General features: G+C 31.4%; 2 protein-coding genes across 2 annotated transcripts; both read right to left on the bottom strand.

Annotated features, from left to right (window-relative positions):
- Positions 1 to 1,763: 1,763 nt before the first annotated feature.
- On the bottom strand, positions 1,764 to 5,821 carry LOC137827470 (uncharacterized). The gene is made up of 3 exons (XM_068633628.1): positions 5,230 to 5,821; positions 2,755 to 4,518; positions 1,764 to 2,296 (listed from the first exon to the last, which is right to left on the bottom strand). The coding sequence occupies exons 2-3, from the start codon at positions 4,417 to 4,419 to the stop codon at positions 2,144 to 2,146; spliced, it is 1,818 nt and encodes a 605-aa protein (XP_068489729.1). The 5' UTR covers positions 4,420 to 4,518; positions 5,230 to 5,821; the 3' UTR covers positions 1,764 to 2,143.
- Positions 5,822 to 9,902: 4,081 nt separating this feature from the next.
- Positions 9,903 to 14,913, bottom strand: LOC137827469 (uncharacterized). The gene is made up of 5 exons (XM_068633627.1): positions 14,445 to 14,913; positions 11,973 to 12,773; positions 10,957 to 11,142; positions 10,676 to 10,798; positions 9,903 to 10,331 (listed from the first exon to the last, which is right to left on the bottom strand). The coding sequence occupies exons 1-5, from the start codon at positions 14,493 to 14,495 to the stop codon at positions 10,224 to 10,226; spliced, it is 1,269 nt and encodes a 422-aa protein (XP_068489728.1). The 5' UTR covers positions 14,496 to 14,913; the 3' UTR covers positions 9,903 to 10,223.
- Between the last annotated feature and the right edge of the window lie 2,523 nt (positions 14,914 to 17,436).

Genomic DNA, 17,436 nt, shown 5'->3' with positions numbered 1-17,436 from the left:
GTCATCCCATCTTATCCTTTATTAACTGATTCACCACCTTTTTCTTTAGATTCAACAGAGCAAGGTTTGAAAAGGTTTGAAGCATGTTTTCTCTACCAAAACTTGCTATCTCATTCTAGGGAGAGGCACTAAGAACTACTACTAATTTGACCAACCTATCTCCTTCAAGCCACTAAATGGAGAGATAACAGATGAAGGAAATCTCTTATGGTATCTCCAAATGTAAAGCTTTTGTTCATATTACAAAGTATGAACAAGCAAAGCTTGATGGGAAGAGGAATAAATGCATATACCTTGGTTCACCATGAGATCAACTTGGTTTCAGACTATGAGCATCATGCAAACAAGAAAGTTGTTCGAACCATAAATTTGGTGTTCTTTGAGGATCAAACAATCCAAGATGATTATATGGTAAAGTATGATAACCAACATATCATCCATATAGTCAAGAACCCCATGTTCCATTCACGCTCAAAAACATATTGACATCATTATCATTGGATACAACAAGTTTCTTATCAGAAAAAAATTCAATTAAAGATAGAGAAAATCATATAAATGTTGATTTGTTTGATATGATGACTAAGACTATACTAAATAAGAAATCAAGGTGCTTTTCCATTCCTCCTTCAATTGATGAAACGTTTCTTGTCAGAGTCACACATTGTCATGAAGAGTCAAAAGTCACATCTCTTCATGAATGAAGGGCATTTTATCTCAACAGATAATAATCTGACAGAAGTGAAATTCTTCAAGAGACTATTTGTATTCCAACTTTCATAATAGAGATCTTTTACTTGGTGTTATTCTTCTTCTCTCCTCTTATTATTTTGCTTTCGCGTAGTGCTTATTTTGCATTCACAGAGGAGGGAATTTGTGTTTATTCCAAACACGTATCTTTTAATCAATCATCTGCACAATATTATTCTATGCTGTCTCTTTTTCTGATTGAATTCTGTAATGTGTATGATCACATTATTTTGATGTTGACGTGTATTTTTAGTCAAAGTTTCTCATCTCAAATTTCTACAGTCTGAAGCAATGTAATAATTTATGAATGACATGGTGCACATAATAAAAATGGTGATGTAATCACTGGACCGAATGGTCGAGAGGTGGTCAGTATATTAAAAACTAAAATATAATAATTAAATAATAAAATAGGAAAATACTGTGTTAAAGCTTAATAAATAGGTTAAAACATTTAAAGTATATTTAATAATTATAAAGTATAAAGAATAAAAGTTCAATAAGTGAGTGTTATGAATAAGTGATATTTAAGAGGACTTTATCGGGTCTCTTGCAAGTATATCCACTCACCTGAACTGAGAACGAGTCCAAAACTAAGTCAGTGGATCTTGTAATCGAAAGTCCAAAATAGCAGTGAGGGTCCGAGATAATGTGAGAAGAGGAGAAGAGTACTAATTGTAAGTACTGGTGAAAATAAGATTTTTTTTTACCCGTCTATGAATTTACTCATTTGGTTATTCTTTCTGCTATCGATTCTTTATTACCTTTTTTATTTTTTGTTAACATGGTTATCAGAATCAGTCTTGCTATCTCCTTTTCCCATTTGGTCAACTGAACAAGTAGAAGTTAGGTAACAATGGCAGTGTTAATCACATGCTAGAGAGATCATAATCATAGTATTCTAATGGATGCAATGTGGACCAGCTTGGTCAAACACTTTTCAGAAAATTGGAACTACCATATTTGGCTAACAGAAACTGAAAAGCACAACATCTCCAATGCGCTTTAACTGCTATCTTCAAATAATTATTCATCACATTATGGACTAATTACAATATCTTCTTGTCAACAAATATAACAAATCCAAACACAATACTAGGATTTGCCAAATTTTCTCCATCAAAAAGCTTTTACATTCCACCCTTTCAGCAAAAAGAATAGGGGAAAAAATATGGTTACAAGAATTGAGTAAAAAGGAGAACGAGAACTAGTTCTCCTAACAGGGTTACCTACTTAACTATGACAAACAAAATCATAAACAATGGAGTGAAAACCCGATTCATGTGTTCACCTAAATGTTCTCATCAACTGCTGATATGCACACCTAGTTAGAGGATCATTCTTCTAAATAACCTTAACTTTTCTTTTTTTCTGTTATCACAATTCCTGTGCATCATTTAGGCTGAAGAGTAGGACTCTGCCTGTGAATAATGGCCACCGCTACTGAGAAAGACTGTAGTGCAGACAAGGGTGATTGAAAATGAATAAAATATAAACCATCATGAATATTAACCATCCTCAAGGAGGGGCTGAAATTGCTTGAATCCTGAAATCAGAGGGTAATATGGTCATCTCATTGCATAGAAAAATAGTTGCCATTTGTTAACCAAACACAGAAAGTACATATAAGATTATAGATGAATGCAATCAACTCTTATACATGACTTTGATCTTATAAGGAAAAAAACAGCTGTAGAATTTGGCATATGGTTTTTGACCACAAAGGAATTATTACATTGTAGTTTTGGTGACCATAAATGGAGTAATGAACATGGTGATTTCCCTACCTATACATTCTCTACCAATTTTTGTTGAGAAACACAAACCAAAAAAATGAAATACATACATGGCAAAACCAAATTCTTATAGTTTCCAACTAACACTTTCAATTAGCTGAGATAGTGATACCTAACAGAACTTTTATAAAATAAAAAACAAAACTAACACTTTCACTTCAAAGAGTATGGGGAAAGCTAACCACAATAATATAGATCATTAACATACCTGAGTAACTAATTCAATAGATTTGCACTCTCCTTGCATATCTACATGAGACAGAAGATCCTCATTGCTAGATCTTCTCTGAAGTACTGTTAGTGGACATCCCTCATCCCAACCACCACAGTCACAGCACCCCCCAGATTTCCATCTGTCTATGAGACTAGATGGACCACTGTGTCTAGTTCTAGGTCCACCATGAAGGCCTGCTGGAATGATAATGCTTGTGCTAGTTAAGGAAGCCCCACAATTTCGATGACAACTTTCAGAAGGAAATGTAGTTTGATTCACACCAGATTTGTTGAGAAATTTCAAACCCCAGCCTCCCACTTTGTCCAAACTATTAGAGGGAAGATGGTCTTTGACCACAATGGCAGCCAACTCAAAATTTGGTGGAACATTGGATTCTAATAAATTGGTCTCATCTAGACCACATGATTGTTGATCCAATGCACAACTTTCTCTTACGGTTTTTGATCTGCTGAACCTTGAGAGTGTTCTGTGCATAGGTGATGGACTAGTTCTTAGCAGCCTTGATGCTTTCTTAGTGGTGCCCTTGTTCTTTATGTTAGAATGGCTTGAATTGAACATGTCTTTTTCATAAATTTTACCATCACCAAATAGTATAAACCTTGTTTCCATCACTCTAAAATTTTCAGGGCAGAGGGTGAGACAGGTTGATACATTCATCTTACCAACAAGATGCAAATCACTGTCAGGAATCTGGTGGCCCTTTTGGCTTTCCTTGTTCAAGTGAAACAGATACACATAGTCCAAATCCTCATCATGTGTTGTGTCTACCTTGATCAAGTTGGCTACATAGACCTTCTTCTGATCATCTACAGAAAAAACAAAATGAGGAACACCTTGCTTCCAAGTGCACTGGAGCATTCCTTGAGACACATTAGAAGCAGCCGAAGACATCCAATCAAAACAATCAGAGTTAGTCTTGGAAGTACTTCTTTTATGAACTGAAATGGAGCCATGCTTATGACTTTGCACCACTGGTGTTTCCATTCTTAGTCTATGAGAAGTGATACTAAAACCACTTGGAGAATCCACAGAATCATAGCATATCATACTTTTAGCATCAGTGAAGTTCATGTTGTTCAAATTGTGGTTTCTTTCTGAAGAACTAAGCTGCTGAAGTAAAGGACTATTCAATATATTGATCATACTCTTAGTCCCCATTACTGTGCCTAAAGTCCAATTCTCTGCAGCATCAGTACCATCAACTAAATTCTCCGTCATGGAAGCTACATGATGTGCTAAGACTAACTCATCAGAAACACCACTTTCTGTTCCACCAATAAATTCAACTCTACTCAAACTTTCTGGTGAAGTCCACAAGTTTTTGGTTTCTAAGGATGCGCTCACTGGTTTTTTGTTGTGTTGAGAAGCTTTCAATGCACTATTGTGCACAGATTCCAGACAGCGACGAAGATACATCTCATCTGCACTTGCCAGAAGCTTTGGAATCTTGTAGTGTCCATGAACAAGTAGAAAGAATAAATGCTTTGGGAAAACACTATTCTGTGATTGGATAGTGTTTGCAGACATGGCTTGGTGAGAAATTCCTCTTTTAGCCAACTTTTTTGACTCAGATGCTTCATATGATGAATCCCTTTTACCTTGGCCCCTTTTTTTAACCCAACTCAGTGTATTTTTCATCTTCTTCCTCTATCACACCGCAGTATCCTAGTGGCAGAATAACCCTTTTTTGCCCTAATCTTCCTTCAACTATAAACTAAGCATTATAAGAATAGCATCCTGAAAAAGGAGGAAAAGAACTAAATGAAAAGGTAGCAGAACAAAAAGAAAAGTGTGCAAAACAAAAAATTCAAAAAAGAACTGTTTTTGCTTCCATGGTTGACTATAGGACTCTAATTAAATATATCCACAAATCATGGCAGCATGGCACACCAAACTTTCTTACATTTAAAAACAAAATATAAAAGAAAAGAAACAAGGAATATACGCAGTTCATATGCATGCACATGGTCAAGACAAAGGCAAAGAATTTGCAGAGTAAGTTGCACATTCATGTTGCATAAAATATTTAAGAAAACTTGTAATGGTGCCAAACCCAGACAAATGTACTTCAACAGTTAACTCAATCGATTGTTGTTATACTAAAACAACACCAATAATCTGTCATTTTGCTCCGTTAAAGCCAGAAAAGGAAGGTCAATCAACATTATAAAACAGATATAAAATCATTTCAACCTCAACCGAGAGATAGCATCACTTGGAATAATCACTACATTCGAGTTATTGAATATTTTAGAGTTCATTACTCTTTTGTTTTTAAAAGGGCATCTCAATGAATTATAGGAGAAAAATATTTAAACTGTAACAAAAATGAAACAAAAGGAAAGTGTACAATCAGCAAACAGAGACATTCAACAATATAAAGATGAAAAAAAAAACTAGAACTACATATCAAAGACCAACTTTATATACCATACAAGAAGAACCAACCTGAATCAAAAGCACAGAAACCAGCAACAAACTGAAGAGAGGCAACTGATTTTCATACACCAACACTCAAAATGGAATGAGGAGTGCTGATGAACCAACCCAGTTGAGAAATAGTGGATGGAGGGGAGAGAGATTGTGAAGAAGACCAAGTAAACAAATGGTGGGAAAGTGGGAAACAAAAGATCAACACAGAAACAACAGATGTGATGATTATAATATAATTTATGGATTTTATGCAATAGTTTTGTAATCTTTCAAAAATATGTATATATAAACAAATGTAACTGTATTGAAAATTGACATTGGACATAATTGTAGGTGGAGTTAAGGGACAAAGAGGAAAAAAAAAAAACTAACTAAACTAAGTAACCAACCGAGTTAAGGTAGTGGCATAACATAATGGAGGTACGAACATGGGTTTGGTAAGCCACGTTTGTTGGTTGAAAAATTGTACACTTCTGAGTCTTGATTTGAGGAGGGAATGGAGGGAGAGAGTGCACACACACTCCTCAAAATCAGGGTTTTTTGGTGGGACCAATTTCTCTGTAACCATTCCCACATAGGATAAAGAAATTCAGGGAAAACCAGAGGTACTGTACGTGGTTACATTATCTTTACTTACATCTATCACTTTATGTAAATAAAATACAAGATAACACATAAAAGAATGTTATTGAAAAAATGTTTGATTAGTAAAAATATAACAGGTTTCTTATTGAGTAAGGGTGTTTCTTGCTTTTCTTCTTACTTAATGATGAATTGTTTCAGCTTTACAGGTACATACCAAGAAAACTTCAGTTCACTGAGTTTCTAGTTAACTAACAAATCATTCTAAGAATACTGTAAAATATGTTAACTTTAATAGTGATAACAAATAACTTTTAATTGATTTATCTATTAATTACTTCATAACTTATTTATTTATGACTAATTGTTTGAATGATTATGTGTGAATTTATAGTTGTTTCATGTTCCGATCTCAAATTCGATGATATAATATCACACTGGTCAATTATTATATTTGAAGTGTTGTCTGTTTTAAAATTCAGAATTCTGTTACGGTTTTATTCTTAAAAAATGTCTCTCGAAAGATTAAGGAACAAAATTATCAGGTTTAACTTCGACTCTTAAATCATATAGAACTAGCGAAAGAATTTAAAAAATTTAGTTATATAAAATATATCTTTAGAAATCAACCAAAAATTAATTAAGTTTAAAAGTTAGTCTTAGTGGGCTTGAGAATGAACAGAGTCACTAAATTTAAAGTTCTATCTTAAGACTCAACATGCATTACACATTTTCAAGGTCAAAATTTTAAATTTAATTAGAAAATAAGACCATGTTGTGAAGATGAAAGTGAAGTTTGTGAGAGTTTAGTTGAATGAATGCATGAGCTGGTGAGCATGATTGGTACATGAGTCCACTAGAGGCCAAAGCAGGTGCCACTTGCAGACTTTCAGCCTTTAAACTGATAATTGTTTTTCCCCCAATTTAATGCATGTACATCATGATATTGAACTTGTTGTTTTCATGGCATGTGAAGGGTTAGGTTAAGTTGGCCATTTTTCAGATTCTGAGGAACATATATACCTTTGGGGAACCTATTGACCCAACTTTTGACCCCAGCAACAGTCTGCATAATTCTGCAGTTCCACTTCACACATTCTTATTCTTCTTCCCTTCTTGCTACTTCATTAATTGCAGAGCTCATAAATTTCAATCACAAATAGATTATGAAATTGTAGTATAATTATCTTAATGGTTTTTATTAGGGTGACTTTTGTTGAGTTATACCTACCAACTACTTATTGAACAAAATATTATGAGTTGTAAGATTAATAAATTTAAATTGTATTTAATCTCCTTCTATTTTATTTGTATTTTTTATATATATAAAAGATTTCAGGTTAGACATTACTATATAACCTGACATTTCAGTTAGATTAATACTCCATATAACAACAATCATATGTCATCACATGATAAAAAAATATTATTAAAAAAAAATTCAAAAAAATATGTTAGATTAAACAAAAGCTCATATATTAAAAAAACGATATATAGATAGTCTATATCTATTTATAAAGAATTATAAGAATAGATTAGATGAAAACATATTATAAAATGAAATGAATAAATTCTAAATTAACTAATTCATTTTTAAATTGTAATTTTTTTTTTAAAATTTGTAATTTTGATTGAATAAAATATTTGTATATATTTTGTGAAATTTTAAATTAGTCTGACTTTACTTATTTTCTTAAAATGATATTTTCAATAAAATACATAGTTGTGACACTAATATGGACAAAGCATTTAATGTTAGTACTTGAAGTGTGTTTTTTCCCCTAAGATAAAAGAGAGGAATAGAATAGCGATTAAGAGAAGGGTAAAAAGTTGAAAGTGTTGCATGTGAATCAAACTTCTCTATCTATAACTTCAAATAACTTTGGCTCTATTTCATTATTATTACACCAAAGGGGACAAATCAAGAACATGAAGTTGACTTATGAGAGACACTCACACCTCTAAGAATTGGATCCCTCCAACTAAATTATTTAATATAGTTGTTTAGGATATTTTTCAAGTTTCTCTTCTTTTTTTTCACATGTATATCCTCTAGTTTTTCATGGTTTTTTTTAATGATACATATAGTCTAATATTAATTTTATTAAAAAATTAATTAATAAATTAAATCATTTATAAAAAGAATATAACTTTTTTAACATAATCCTTTTTAAAAATAATTTACAAGTTCTCTTATTTTCAAATTTAACTTTTCAACAAATTCTATTACTTTTTAACTTAGTTTTTCAACTAATTATTTTTTTCTATCAAATTAATTTTTATTTAATAATTTTCATGATTTTTCTTGTAATGCTTCAAAAGTCAATTTTATTTGCATTCAACTGTTCAACCTATGAGAATTAGTAAATTTATCAATCTCTTTTTAAGTTTTGCAATTTATCAATTTCTTGCAATGATTTGTTTTGTTTTGTTTCCCCTGTTACTCACAAAAACTCTGCATTTGATTTTTTTTTTCAACCTCCAACCATAGATGTTTTAGCTTAGCAACTTCTTATGTCCTCAAAGAAATTAATTAATATAACTTAATTATAGTAATTCCACTTAATTATAGTATATGAGTTGACATTGCTTATATTAGTAAAAAGTTTTATGTGAAAAATATTGTTAAAAAAAAGTATGTTTCAAATAATAAAAATAAATAGAAAAAAACGAATTATAGAACTAAGTTAGACACTCACTTAACAACTTTAATATTAAATTTATTTTTTATGTGAACACTTAAATTAATCTGATATTATAAAATTTAATAAAATTAATTTAGTAAATAACTATTATTCTATGCAACAATTGAGTAAAAGTTTTGGATTTGACAAAATTGACCCATTCAAAACAATTTCAACTCACCACACAACTGATGTGAACCCCACTTATCCTAACAGTATCATTTTCTTTTTTAATTTCTCACTTCACTTTCTCATCTATTCCATTTTATCACTTAAATCCACAAGACAGAGACGGAACCAGACAGATATTTTTTTATTTTAAATTAATTTTAAAAAAATCAAATTTTATATTATATTATTTAAATATATAAATAATATATGAAAATTGTGAATTTAATTTTTTTATGAAATCTGTTTATAAATATGATTTTTTAAATATATATAATTTTTATTTTTATTCTATGAAAATCCAGTTTATGAACATGATTTTTAATTTGTTTTAAAAACTAAAACTTATTATTTGTAATTGAAAATTATATTGTAAAGTTGTATCGTAAAACGGAAATTTTCTATTCAAGGTCGACTTAAACCTGACTTATAAATTTTTGTAATTTTTTTTCTAAATATATCCATTTTATATACAATTTCAAAAAAAAAAATCACCACCTAAAAAATTACTGTGAACATATATTACAAACATTGAACATTAATCATAGTTTGTACATTATCCATCGATATAAAATTATTTAAGAAAAGTAATATATATATATATATATATAACATTCATTTATGATTTTTTTTTTGAATAAGTTGAATTCAAGTTTAACGTTTGAATTAAATGGAATCTTATTGAAAAAAAATCGTAAGATAAAATCCTTCATTCTATACAAGAACAAGATAACTATACTTTTGAACGTATTCTAAAAGTTTGGATGAGAATTTTGAGAAATATTCTTAAAGTTTGTGAAATAGAAGTACAATTGTTTCCTTTCCATTTTCTTGAGAGTTGGCAAATGGCAAAAATTAATAAATTATAAATCACTCATCTTTGAGTTTTTTCACTAATAAAACTAACATATTAATAAATAATAAATAACATTTATTAATAAAAAATCAATCAATTTAAAGTATGACAGAAATTTATTTCATTAATTTAAGCTGTTTTTATGAAAAAATATTTATTATATAAGCTGAATGTTTGAGACATTAGTAGAAAGCTAATACAAATTTTGACTTAAATATAATTACATTTTTTTTTGTGATAAAAAAAATGTCGACCCCTTATTTTTTTTATTTGTTTCCAATTCAATAAATTGGATTAAATCGATTATTAAAAAATACAATTTCCAAATTTAAAATTAACATCATCTTTCAATTTAACCCCTCATTATAAAAAAAATAACTAGAGTGTGTAAAAAATAGTTAAGATGAGGTTCCTAAGTTAAAAATATGATAAAAGAAGCTACATTACATGATTACATGAGTGTTGGGAAGGGGAAACTGGGATTTTCCTGGTTAATTAATACAACTGTTACAACTTAAATGAAAAACACAATATCTGCAAAACTGTGTACAGTTTCTAATCTCTGTATGTTCCTACCTCACTTTATTTATTGTATACTTATTTGGACTCCAATTATTCAGTTTCCTCAAACCATCAAATGATGGAAAAGAGTCCTGCAAAATTAATCTACAGAAGCTAAATATAGATAAGCTTTCACTATTCAAACTATATTAGTTGATTCAAATCAAGGATTGGATGGAATAGTTGCATTTGAAAGAGTTCACTCCACTGATATGTGCAAAGATATCTGAGGAATCAACCATATCATCATCTTCTTTCACAGTTATCTGCAAGTACACAATGCAAGGAATATGGCATCAAGGACTTATGCTTTGAAAAGCCAAAAGTGATAGGAACTTTATTGTATTTTTCAAACTGTTTGTAAGAAGTCCTCTATGAACACTTGCAGGAAAGAAAATTGAAAACAAGTTTCTGCATAAACTAAACTTAAGCTATGAATTAGTTCATTGGTAAAAGTTGTTTTTTATTAACTTTTCTAAATACATACTTTTTAACTTATGCATAGTTTATGAAAAAATTGATTTTTGTTCCTTATGGACAAGTTTTCTCCAAACATGCCCTTAGGCTAGTTGTACAACAGAATCCAAGTAAATAAGAATGAGAATCTTGCCTCTTCCTCATCTTCTTCATGGTTGCTACTTCCTTGTCTATGGCTATCTCCAAAGTCATCATTCTTTGCAAACCTTCCTCTGACCCGGGGCCTGCTATCTGCCAAAGTTTTGCGGCAAGCATACTGTATTTTTTGAAAAGAAAAACTTGCATCATTAGTTGAATTTTGAAAATATGCACAAGACTTGGCTTGGTTTTTGACTTGATGCAATAATTGAAATTCATGTGACATGATATAAGATTTCAAATTTGTTCGTAAATGTTGGTATTAAGATATAGTACCTTGATTTTCTTGCTGAAGTTTCTTTCATTTCTCTTCTTCATGTATCTATGAATCTTTTCCTTCCTCTGCTCAACAGAAAGTTTTCCAACCTTCAAGGTAGAATCCTCCAAGTGTGAAATTTCTGGTGCCAAAGTTCCGGAGCCCCCAGCTGCAGATACCAGTTTCTGACTCTCAGTACCAAGTGCCTGATAGGAATTATAATCAAAGATCAATTTTTCTTCTTGTTTAACACAAAAAAGATGTTGGCCCACTCACTATTAAAAGATGCACATTAACTTTAAAGAGACTGTAGAAAGAGATATAACACAGTCACCCTTGAAAGGTCTTTCTATCCAATGATGCTGTTGCCTATTATCCTTTTTCTGTTTTTCTTTTGGCTGAAAGTGGTTGGTTATTCCTTCTTTCTAGGCCAAATTTATAATGTTTTTTTAATGCATGTGACTTTATAAGGGGACTCATATCTTATGCTACCTACTGTTTGATGGTCATGGAGCACCTATGAGTTTATAGTTCAGAGATTTGTGGACCATTAGCTTTCTTTCCCCAAAAGTCCATCTCTGACAAGGCCTTTTCTAGTTTGGAAAAAAAACTTCACTGCTGCAAGGTATAGTAGCCTTTGCAGCATTAACAAATTTCTTTGACCATTGTGCTTCCTTTTCCTTTTTTATGAACACATTGAACATTGGAACTGAAAATTTTCATTTAGTTTATTGACCTTTGACAGGAAGAATTGATAATATATGCACCGAGTATAAAGAGCTTTTCTATCATCATCGAATCAGAAGTTATTCCAATTTCTTGATTTTTATAATAACTATCTGAAAAGCATATCAATAATGATTTCTGATTGATTGATAATGTAAAAACTTTTATACTATGATAGAAACAGTTATAATTGATAAAATAGTTAGAACTGATAAGATAATTACAATACTGAAAATCTAAAATATTATATGAGATCATTTTTATCATCTAATACCTATTAAATTCTAATTAGCTCGCAAGTTTCAAATACCTGAAGGTCTTGGGGGTTAAACACCCTCTGAATTGAATCTGTACAATATATTCCACCGTTTTCTCCCTGGTAGTCCAGTTCTTGTGTCTGCAGTTCAGACCCCAGTAGAATGTTGGCACCAAACAATCCAGAACTCTCTGCAGACAAGGCAGTGGTAAGGGAACCAGGAGGAGGCATGTAGGCTCCTATGCCAGGACCGAGATAAGAACAAGAGGGAGATGAAGGGTTGAGAGGCAAAAAAGAAGGGATGGAAGAGATGCAATCATCATCAAAAACTGATGCTAATGGAGCCCCAATAAGGGGTGCAACCACAGGATCAGTAGGGTAATGAGCAAGGCCCTTCAAAACTGAACCTGCTGCTGATAGCTGCACCTGTGGCTGAGCTGAAGAGAAATCAAACTGATCCTGCTGAGTTGTGATTGCAAGAAGTGGTGGAACAGCAAAAGATGGAGATGATGAGAAGTCTATGGAGGCTGATATGTCATTGTCAATTTCATCTTGAGAGTCAAAGAAGATGGACAGGTTATTGCTGTTTGTTGTGTTGTTGTTGATGTTGTTGTTGGTAGTGGTGCTGGCTGTGGTAGTACTAGATGAGGTGGTGACTATGTTGCTATTGCTATTGATATTGATCTTGTTGTCTACTACATCTAAAGGTGGAGATATGGTTGTGGCATATGAGGACTTCTCTTCATGGCAACAATTGGAGCTGGAGGTAACCTCAGAATTTTGCAGTGTGTCTGGGAAAAAATCAGGGTCACAAAGTTCGAAAATTCGAGCACTGATTGGGCTTGAAATCTCATCCTGCAGAGGGTGATGACATATAAGCATTGTGAACAACATGTTTACCAAAAAAACTAACAAACACAGTCTGAAAATAGTCCTAACAAAGCCTCTTCTTTATAAAACAAACTAGAAACGTGATTCTCTATAGTGTTTTATTTTTTCATTATGATGGGTTTGAAATCTGAATCCAATTCCTCTTTTTGTTGATAGACATGAGTCTGATCTGATCACTTAGAACAGAAGAAATTCAAAAGGCTAATATTCTCTGATCAATTGAAAATTTGGCTTGTAGATGTAGTGGCCATTCAAAAGTGAAAGACATGCCAAATGATATAATAGTATCCTTCTTTATCAAGAAGAAAACGAAATAAATAAAATGTGCAAAGGCCCCAACAGGGAATTCTACCTATGACTCTGGTTGGTTGCATAGTCTAGTCAGTTTTGTCCATATTTGGTAATAGACTGAAGAGAAATTTTCCAAAAGGGTTTGCATTGTTGGGCTATTTATTGGTGAAAGTGATGTGCATCTATGCCTTCATGTGACAGGTAGGAGCCAAGGCAAGCAATGTTAGTATGAAATACAAGTTATGTGAAACACAAAGAAGGAACCTCCTGCTATGTTATTTTTGTTCATTTAGTGGAATTTTGTTCTTCAATGGGAATTGAAAGCCACTTGAAGGGAACCCCATAATGCTATATATGCTATCCATGTGAATTTTTGTCACTAAGACCCTTCTCCCTATCTAACTCTAAAGAATATCAAAATTAGCAAAGCTTACACAACAAGCCCCCAAAGAGATATATATTCCACACGAACCGAAAGCTATATGTCTAAATGACTATCACGGAAATGTAACATCTTTTTTCAACTTCTCCCCTTGGAAAGTGACATTTAACATTTTGGTGGTAGGGTCATTCCATGATAATAATATCAAAAACAGCATGCACTCACTCTCACGGACTCTTAAATTCCTTCCTATTCTTCAGTCAATCAAATTACATTATGCTCTCCAACCATATAAATACAGCAAACAAAACTTTCCATCCCACAAATTGTGAGCATGGCTTTTTGGTTTTCCTATCATAGCTAATACCACTATGCAGCTTCCACTCACCCCAAGGAATATCACCAAATCAGGGAAACATTCTTCACATTTCTCAGAGGCTAATTAGGATCAAATTAATTAACATCCCAACAGACACACTAACAAACCATGATCTTCCATTCTTCATTCATCATTCATGAATGGAAACATTTAATTAATTCCTAGAGAACTTAGCTTCACATGGCTACAACATATGAGAAAGAGCACCCCAGATGAAAAACCATCAGATTTTTCGACACCTTATGACGTATTTGATTTCACATCTCATCTCAGATGTGGTTTTTACCAAGAAACTAATAGTTATAGGTTTCAAGCATCAATCTTTCACCTTATTTTATTTTATTTTATTTTTCTGGGGCCAGTGTCTCTTCCCTCCCAAGGTGTAAACAATCTTGGAGTGTAAAATCATCCCTTTTGACAGAAAAACAAAGCCATTTCAAAGAAACTTGTGTTGTTTCACACAATCACAAAAAACCCAGAAGAAATATTGCATTACACAAAGACATATACATATCTAGCTTAGTTCCAAAAGACATGCATTAAAACTAAATATATGATTATGTAACAAGCTTGAGGTGATTACAATGGGGAGTTGCTCATCTGGTGTTGGGGGTTGGATAACATCCTGCAACATGGTGATGATGAATCCTCTTTTGCACAGAAAAAGGAGGCAATGAAGGTGAACCTCAAATATGAAAAAGAAATCTATGTACACAGAGAGTTAGAAAGAAGTGAAATTTGGTGTGGTGAGAAACAGGTGTTGAAACAAGTCTTGTTGGTGACTAAAACCAATGCATATATGCATATATTTTTCTTGTATATAAGATAAAAAAATGCAAATTAGTTAAAGAGAAGACAACAAGGGGAAGAGAAAAAAGAAGTAGTAGAGAGAAAAGTTGTGTTGTGTTAGCTAAGATGATGGGGTGTATGAGGGTGTCAAAAACAGAGAAAGTTTGTTATGTGCATATATAGAGAGATGAGGTTGTACGTATAGCCGTCAAGCCTAGCGTCAACGCGAGAGTAACGTTTGGCCATTAAATCACTACTTTGGTGGGGTGTAGTGGAACTCAATTTTTGGAACATATATTATATATGGATTGTATGACCCGAATCACATGCTTATAAATTTTGGGTTTTCTACAATTACATCTTATCCTATGTCTCACTATGTTAATGTTAGAATGTGTCAAAACAATTTACCTACTTTAAAATGACACATCTTTTAAGTTTTTTTCATATTTGAACAAACTGTTGAAAAAAATATATCTGGGTACTGATATATTAACACACATTTCACATCAATATAGTGAAAAAACACACATTTCACATCATAATAAATTAATATTTTATTCATTTTTATTTTATTTTTTAATTTAAAAATATTATTATAAACAGTGTGATGTTTTTTCTTCATGGTGTCTAACAAAACTTTTCTCTAAATCTAACTTGTCTCCTTATTTGTTTCGAAGAATGTGATGTTAGAGTTACAAGCCGATGTGCCACAATGAATGGACAAACTCACCAAAATATATATGCATATAATTTACAACTCAATTGGAAATAAATATCAAAACTTAACCTTCTTTAAAATATTGTGTATAAAATCATGTGATGACTTCTTTAGCTCACTTAAGAGGAGATCATATGTACAACCATATAAATATCAAAACTTAACCTTCTTTAAAATATTGTGTATAAAATCATGTGATGACTTCTTTAGCTCACTTAAGAGGAGATCATATGTACAACCATCACAACTCAACAATCTAGCACCACTAGATTCAACAATTTAAAACAATGAATGCATATGAGAAAAGTTTTGTTGACACCGTAAATAGTGAAAAACATATATTTGACATTGTTTATAATAATATAATAATATTTTAAATAAAAAATAAAATAAAAATGAATAAAATATTAATTTATTAAGATGTGAAGTGTATGTTTTTATTGTTGGGAGTGTTAATATATCAACACCTAATGCCATATACTTCACTCTATTGAAAAACCTAAGAAAAACAAACATCAAGGAGATATATAGCAATGGATCATGAGTCAAGTAGAGAAGAGGTCATGGCATTATTTTATATTCAAAATGTTAAACTAATAGATTTGTTGATCTTTTTCATTTATATTGTTAGGATTCAATGTGTAATTAGTTTGAGTCTCGCATTGAGTAGGAATGACCAAGATGAGTAACATGTAAAAAAGAAGACCCACTTATTGATTTTCTTTAAGATTGTGGGTTGAATGTAATATTTTAGTCTCTTATATGGTTTATTCATGAATCATTAGTGTCAACTCTCATTTATGTTTCCTCTCACAAGGACCTAACATATATGTTGGAGCATCCACACTCTTGGATCCACCACCAACCCCATCATACTCTTTGAGTCAATCACCATGAACCATCGATTTTAATACTATAGTTGTAAAATCTAAAGGTGACAAACACTATGAAGATACTAACTAATAGGTTCAAAACTAATTATAAAATTGTGACATCCATAAAGATTGCAATCAATCGAAGAAGACTTGAATATCCCTTCTTGCAACAACATGGACCACTTGAATTTGAAAGCAACAATGAGGGAGTCCATAATATTAGTACCTCCAATATTAAGTTGAGGGACCACTTTACTCCTTCAACTTATATGTCAACTATGCATTATTTGTACAAATTGACGATTCTTCATAGAGGCTGATGTTTAAAGTTAACACATTCAACATCAACTAATGTCATTAACCAATGTTGAATGTCTAATTTAAAAAAAAAAAACTTATGTTTTTAGGGGCAATACATGTGAAAAACAAAAAAATCGTATATATACATACACACACGTTGTTTTGCACAACATTCATACCAACTTCTTGTCTATTATACTAAAAAAATGAACATTTCATTATATGAAAAAAAAATATAAATAACAACCAATAAACAATCATTGTAAAGGAAGATTCACTGGATAATCTTACACTAACAAGTGTAGTAACCACCCAACATACTCCTTTAAAAAAAGGCATGATAATAAATTTGATCAAAAGAAGAAAAAAAATAAGTATTAAATAATATACCATGCAATTCTCCTTCTAACCCTATAGAAAAAAAGAGATTATGTTATTAATGGAAGCCAAACCACCATGCAAGTATTGATTAAAAAATTATATTTTTGTTAAAAAATTATATTTTTGTTAAAAAATTATATTTTTGTAAGGCTAAGGTTAACATAGTTGAAGGAGGTGATATTATTGTTGTGATCATTTCTCAAGTGAATATGGTGACTAATGTAAGCAAGAGTAGTGTATTCTAGGCTACTTAACATGTATATGCAAATAAATAGGTGTTTACCTTGTATAGTTTTAAAGGGGTGATGAAAAACATGTGTAATTTGATGATTCTAGGAATACTCTAGTTTTAGAAAGGGAAAGTTTTTTCTTAAATTCATATCTAGGAAGACATTGACTTTAAGATGTCTTGATTGGAACACACCTATTTAATTAATAAAAGAATTAAATTAAATTAAAAAGGTAAATAATTACTTAAAGTTTTTAAAAATATGAATAACCAAATTGAA

This window comes from Phaseolus vulgaris, chromosome 7, assembly GCF_000499845.2.
Source record: "Phaseolus vulgaris cultivar G19833 chromosome 7, P. vulgaris v2.0, whole genome shotgun sequence".
Classification (NCBI taxonomy): Eukaryota; Viridiplantae; Streptophyta; class Magnoliopsida; order Fabales; family Fabaceae; genus Phaseolus; species Phaseolus vulgaris.
The sequence above is the reverse complement of the archived record's forward strand: the minus strand, read 5'-3'. Positions and strand labels throughout refer to the sequence as shown.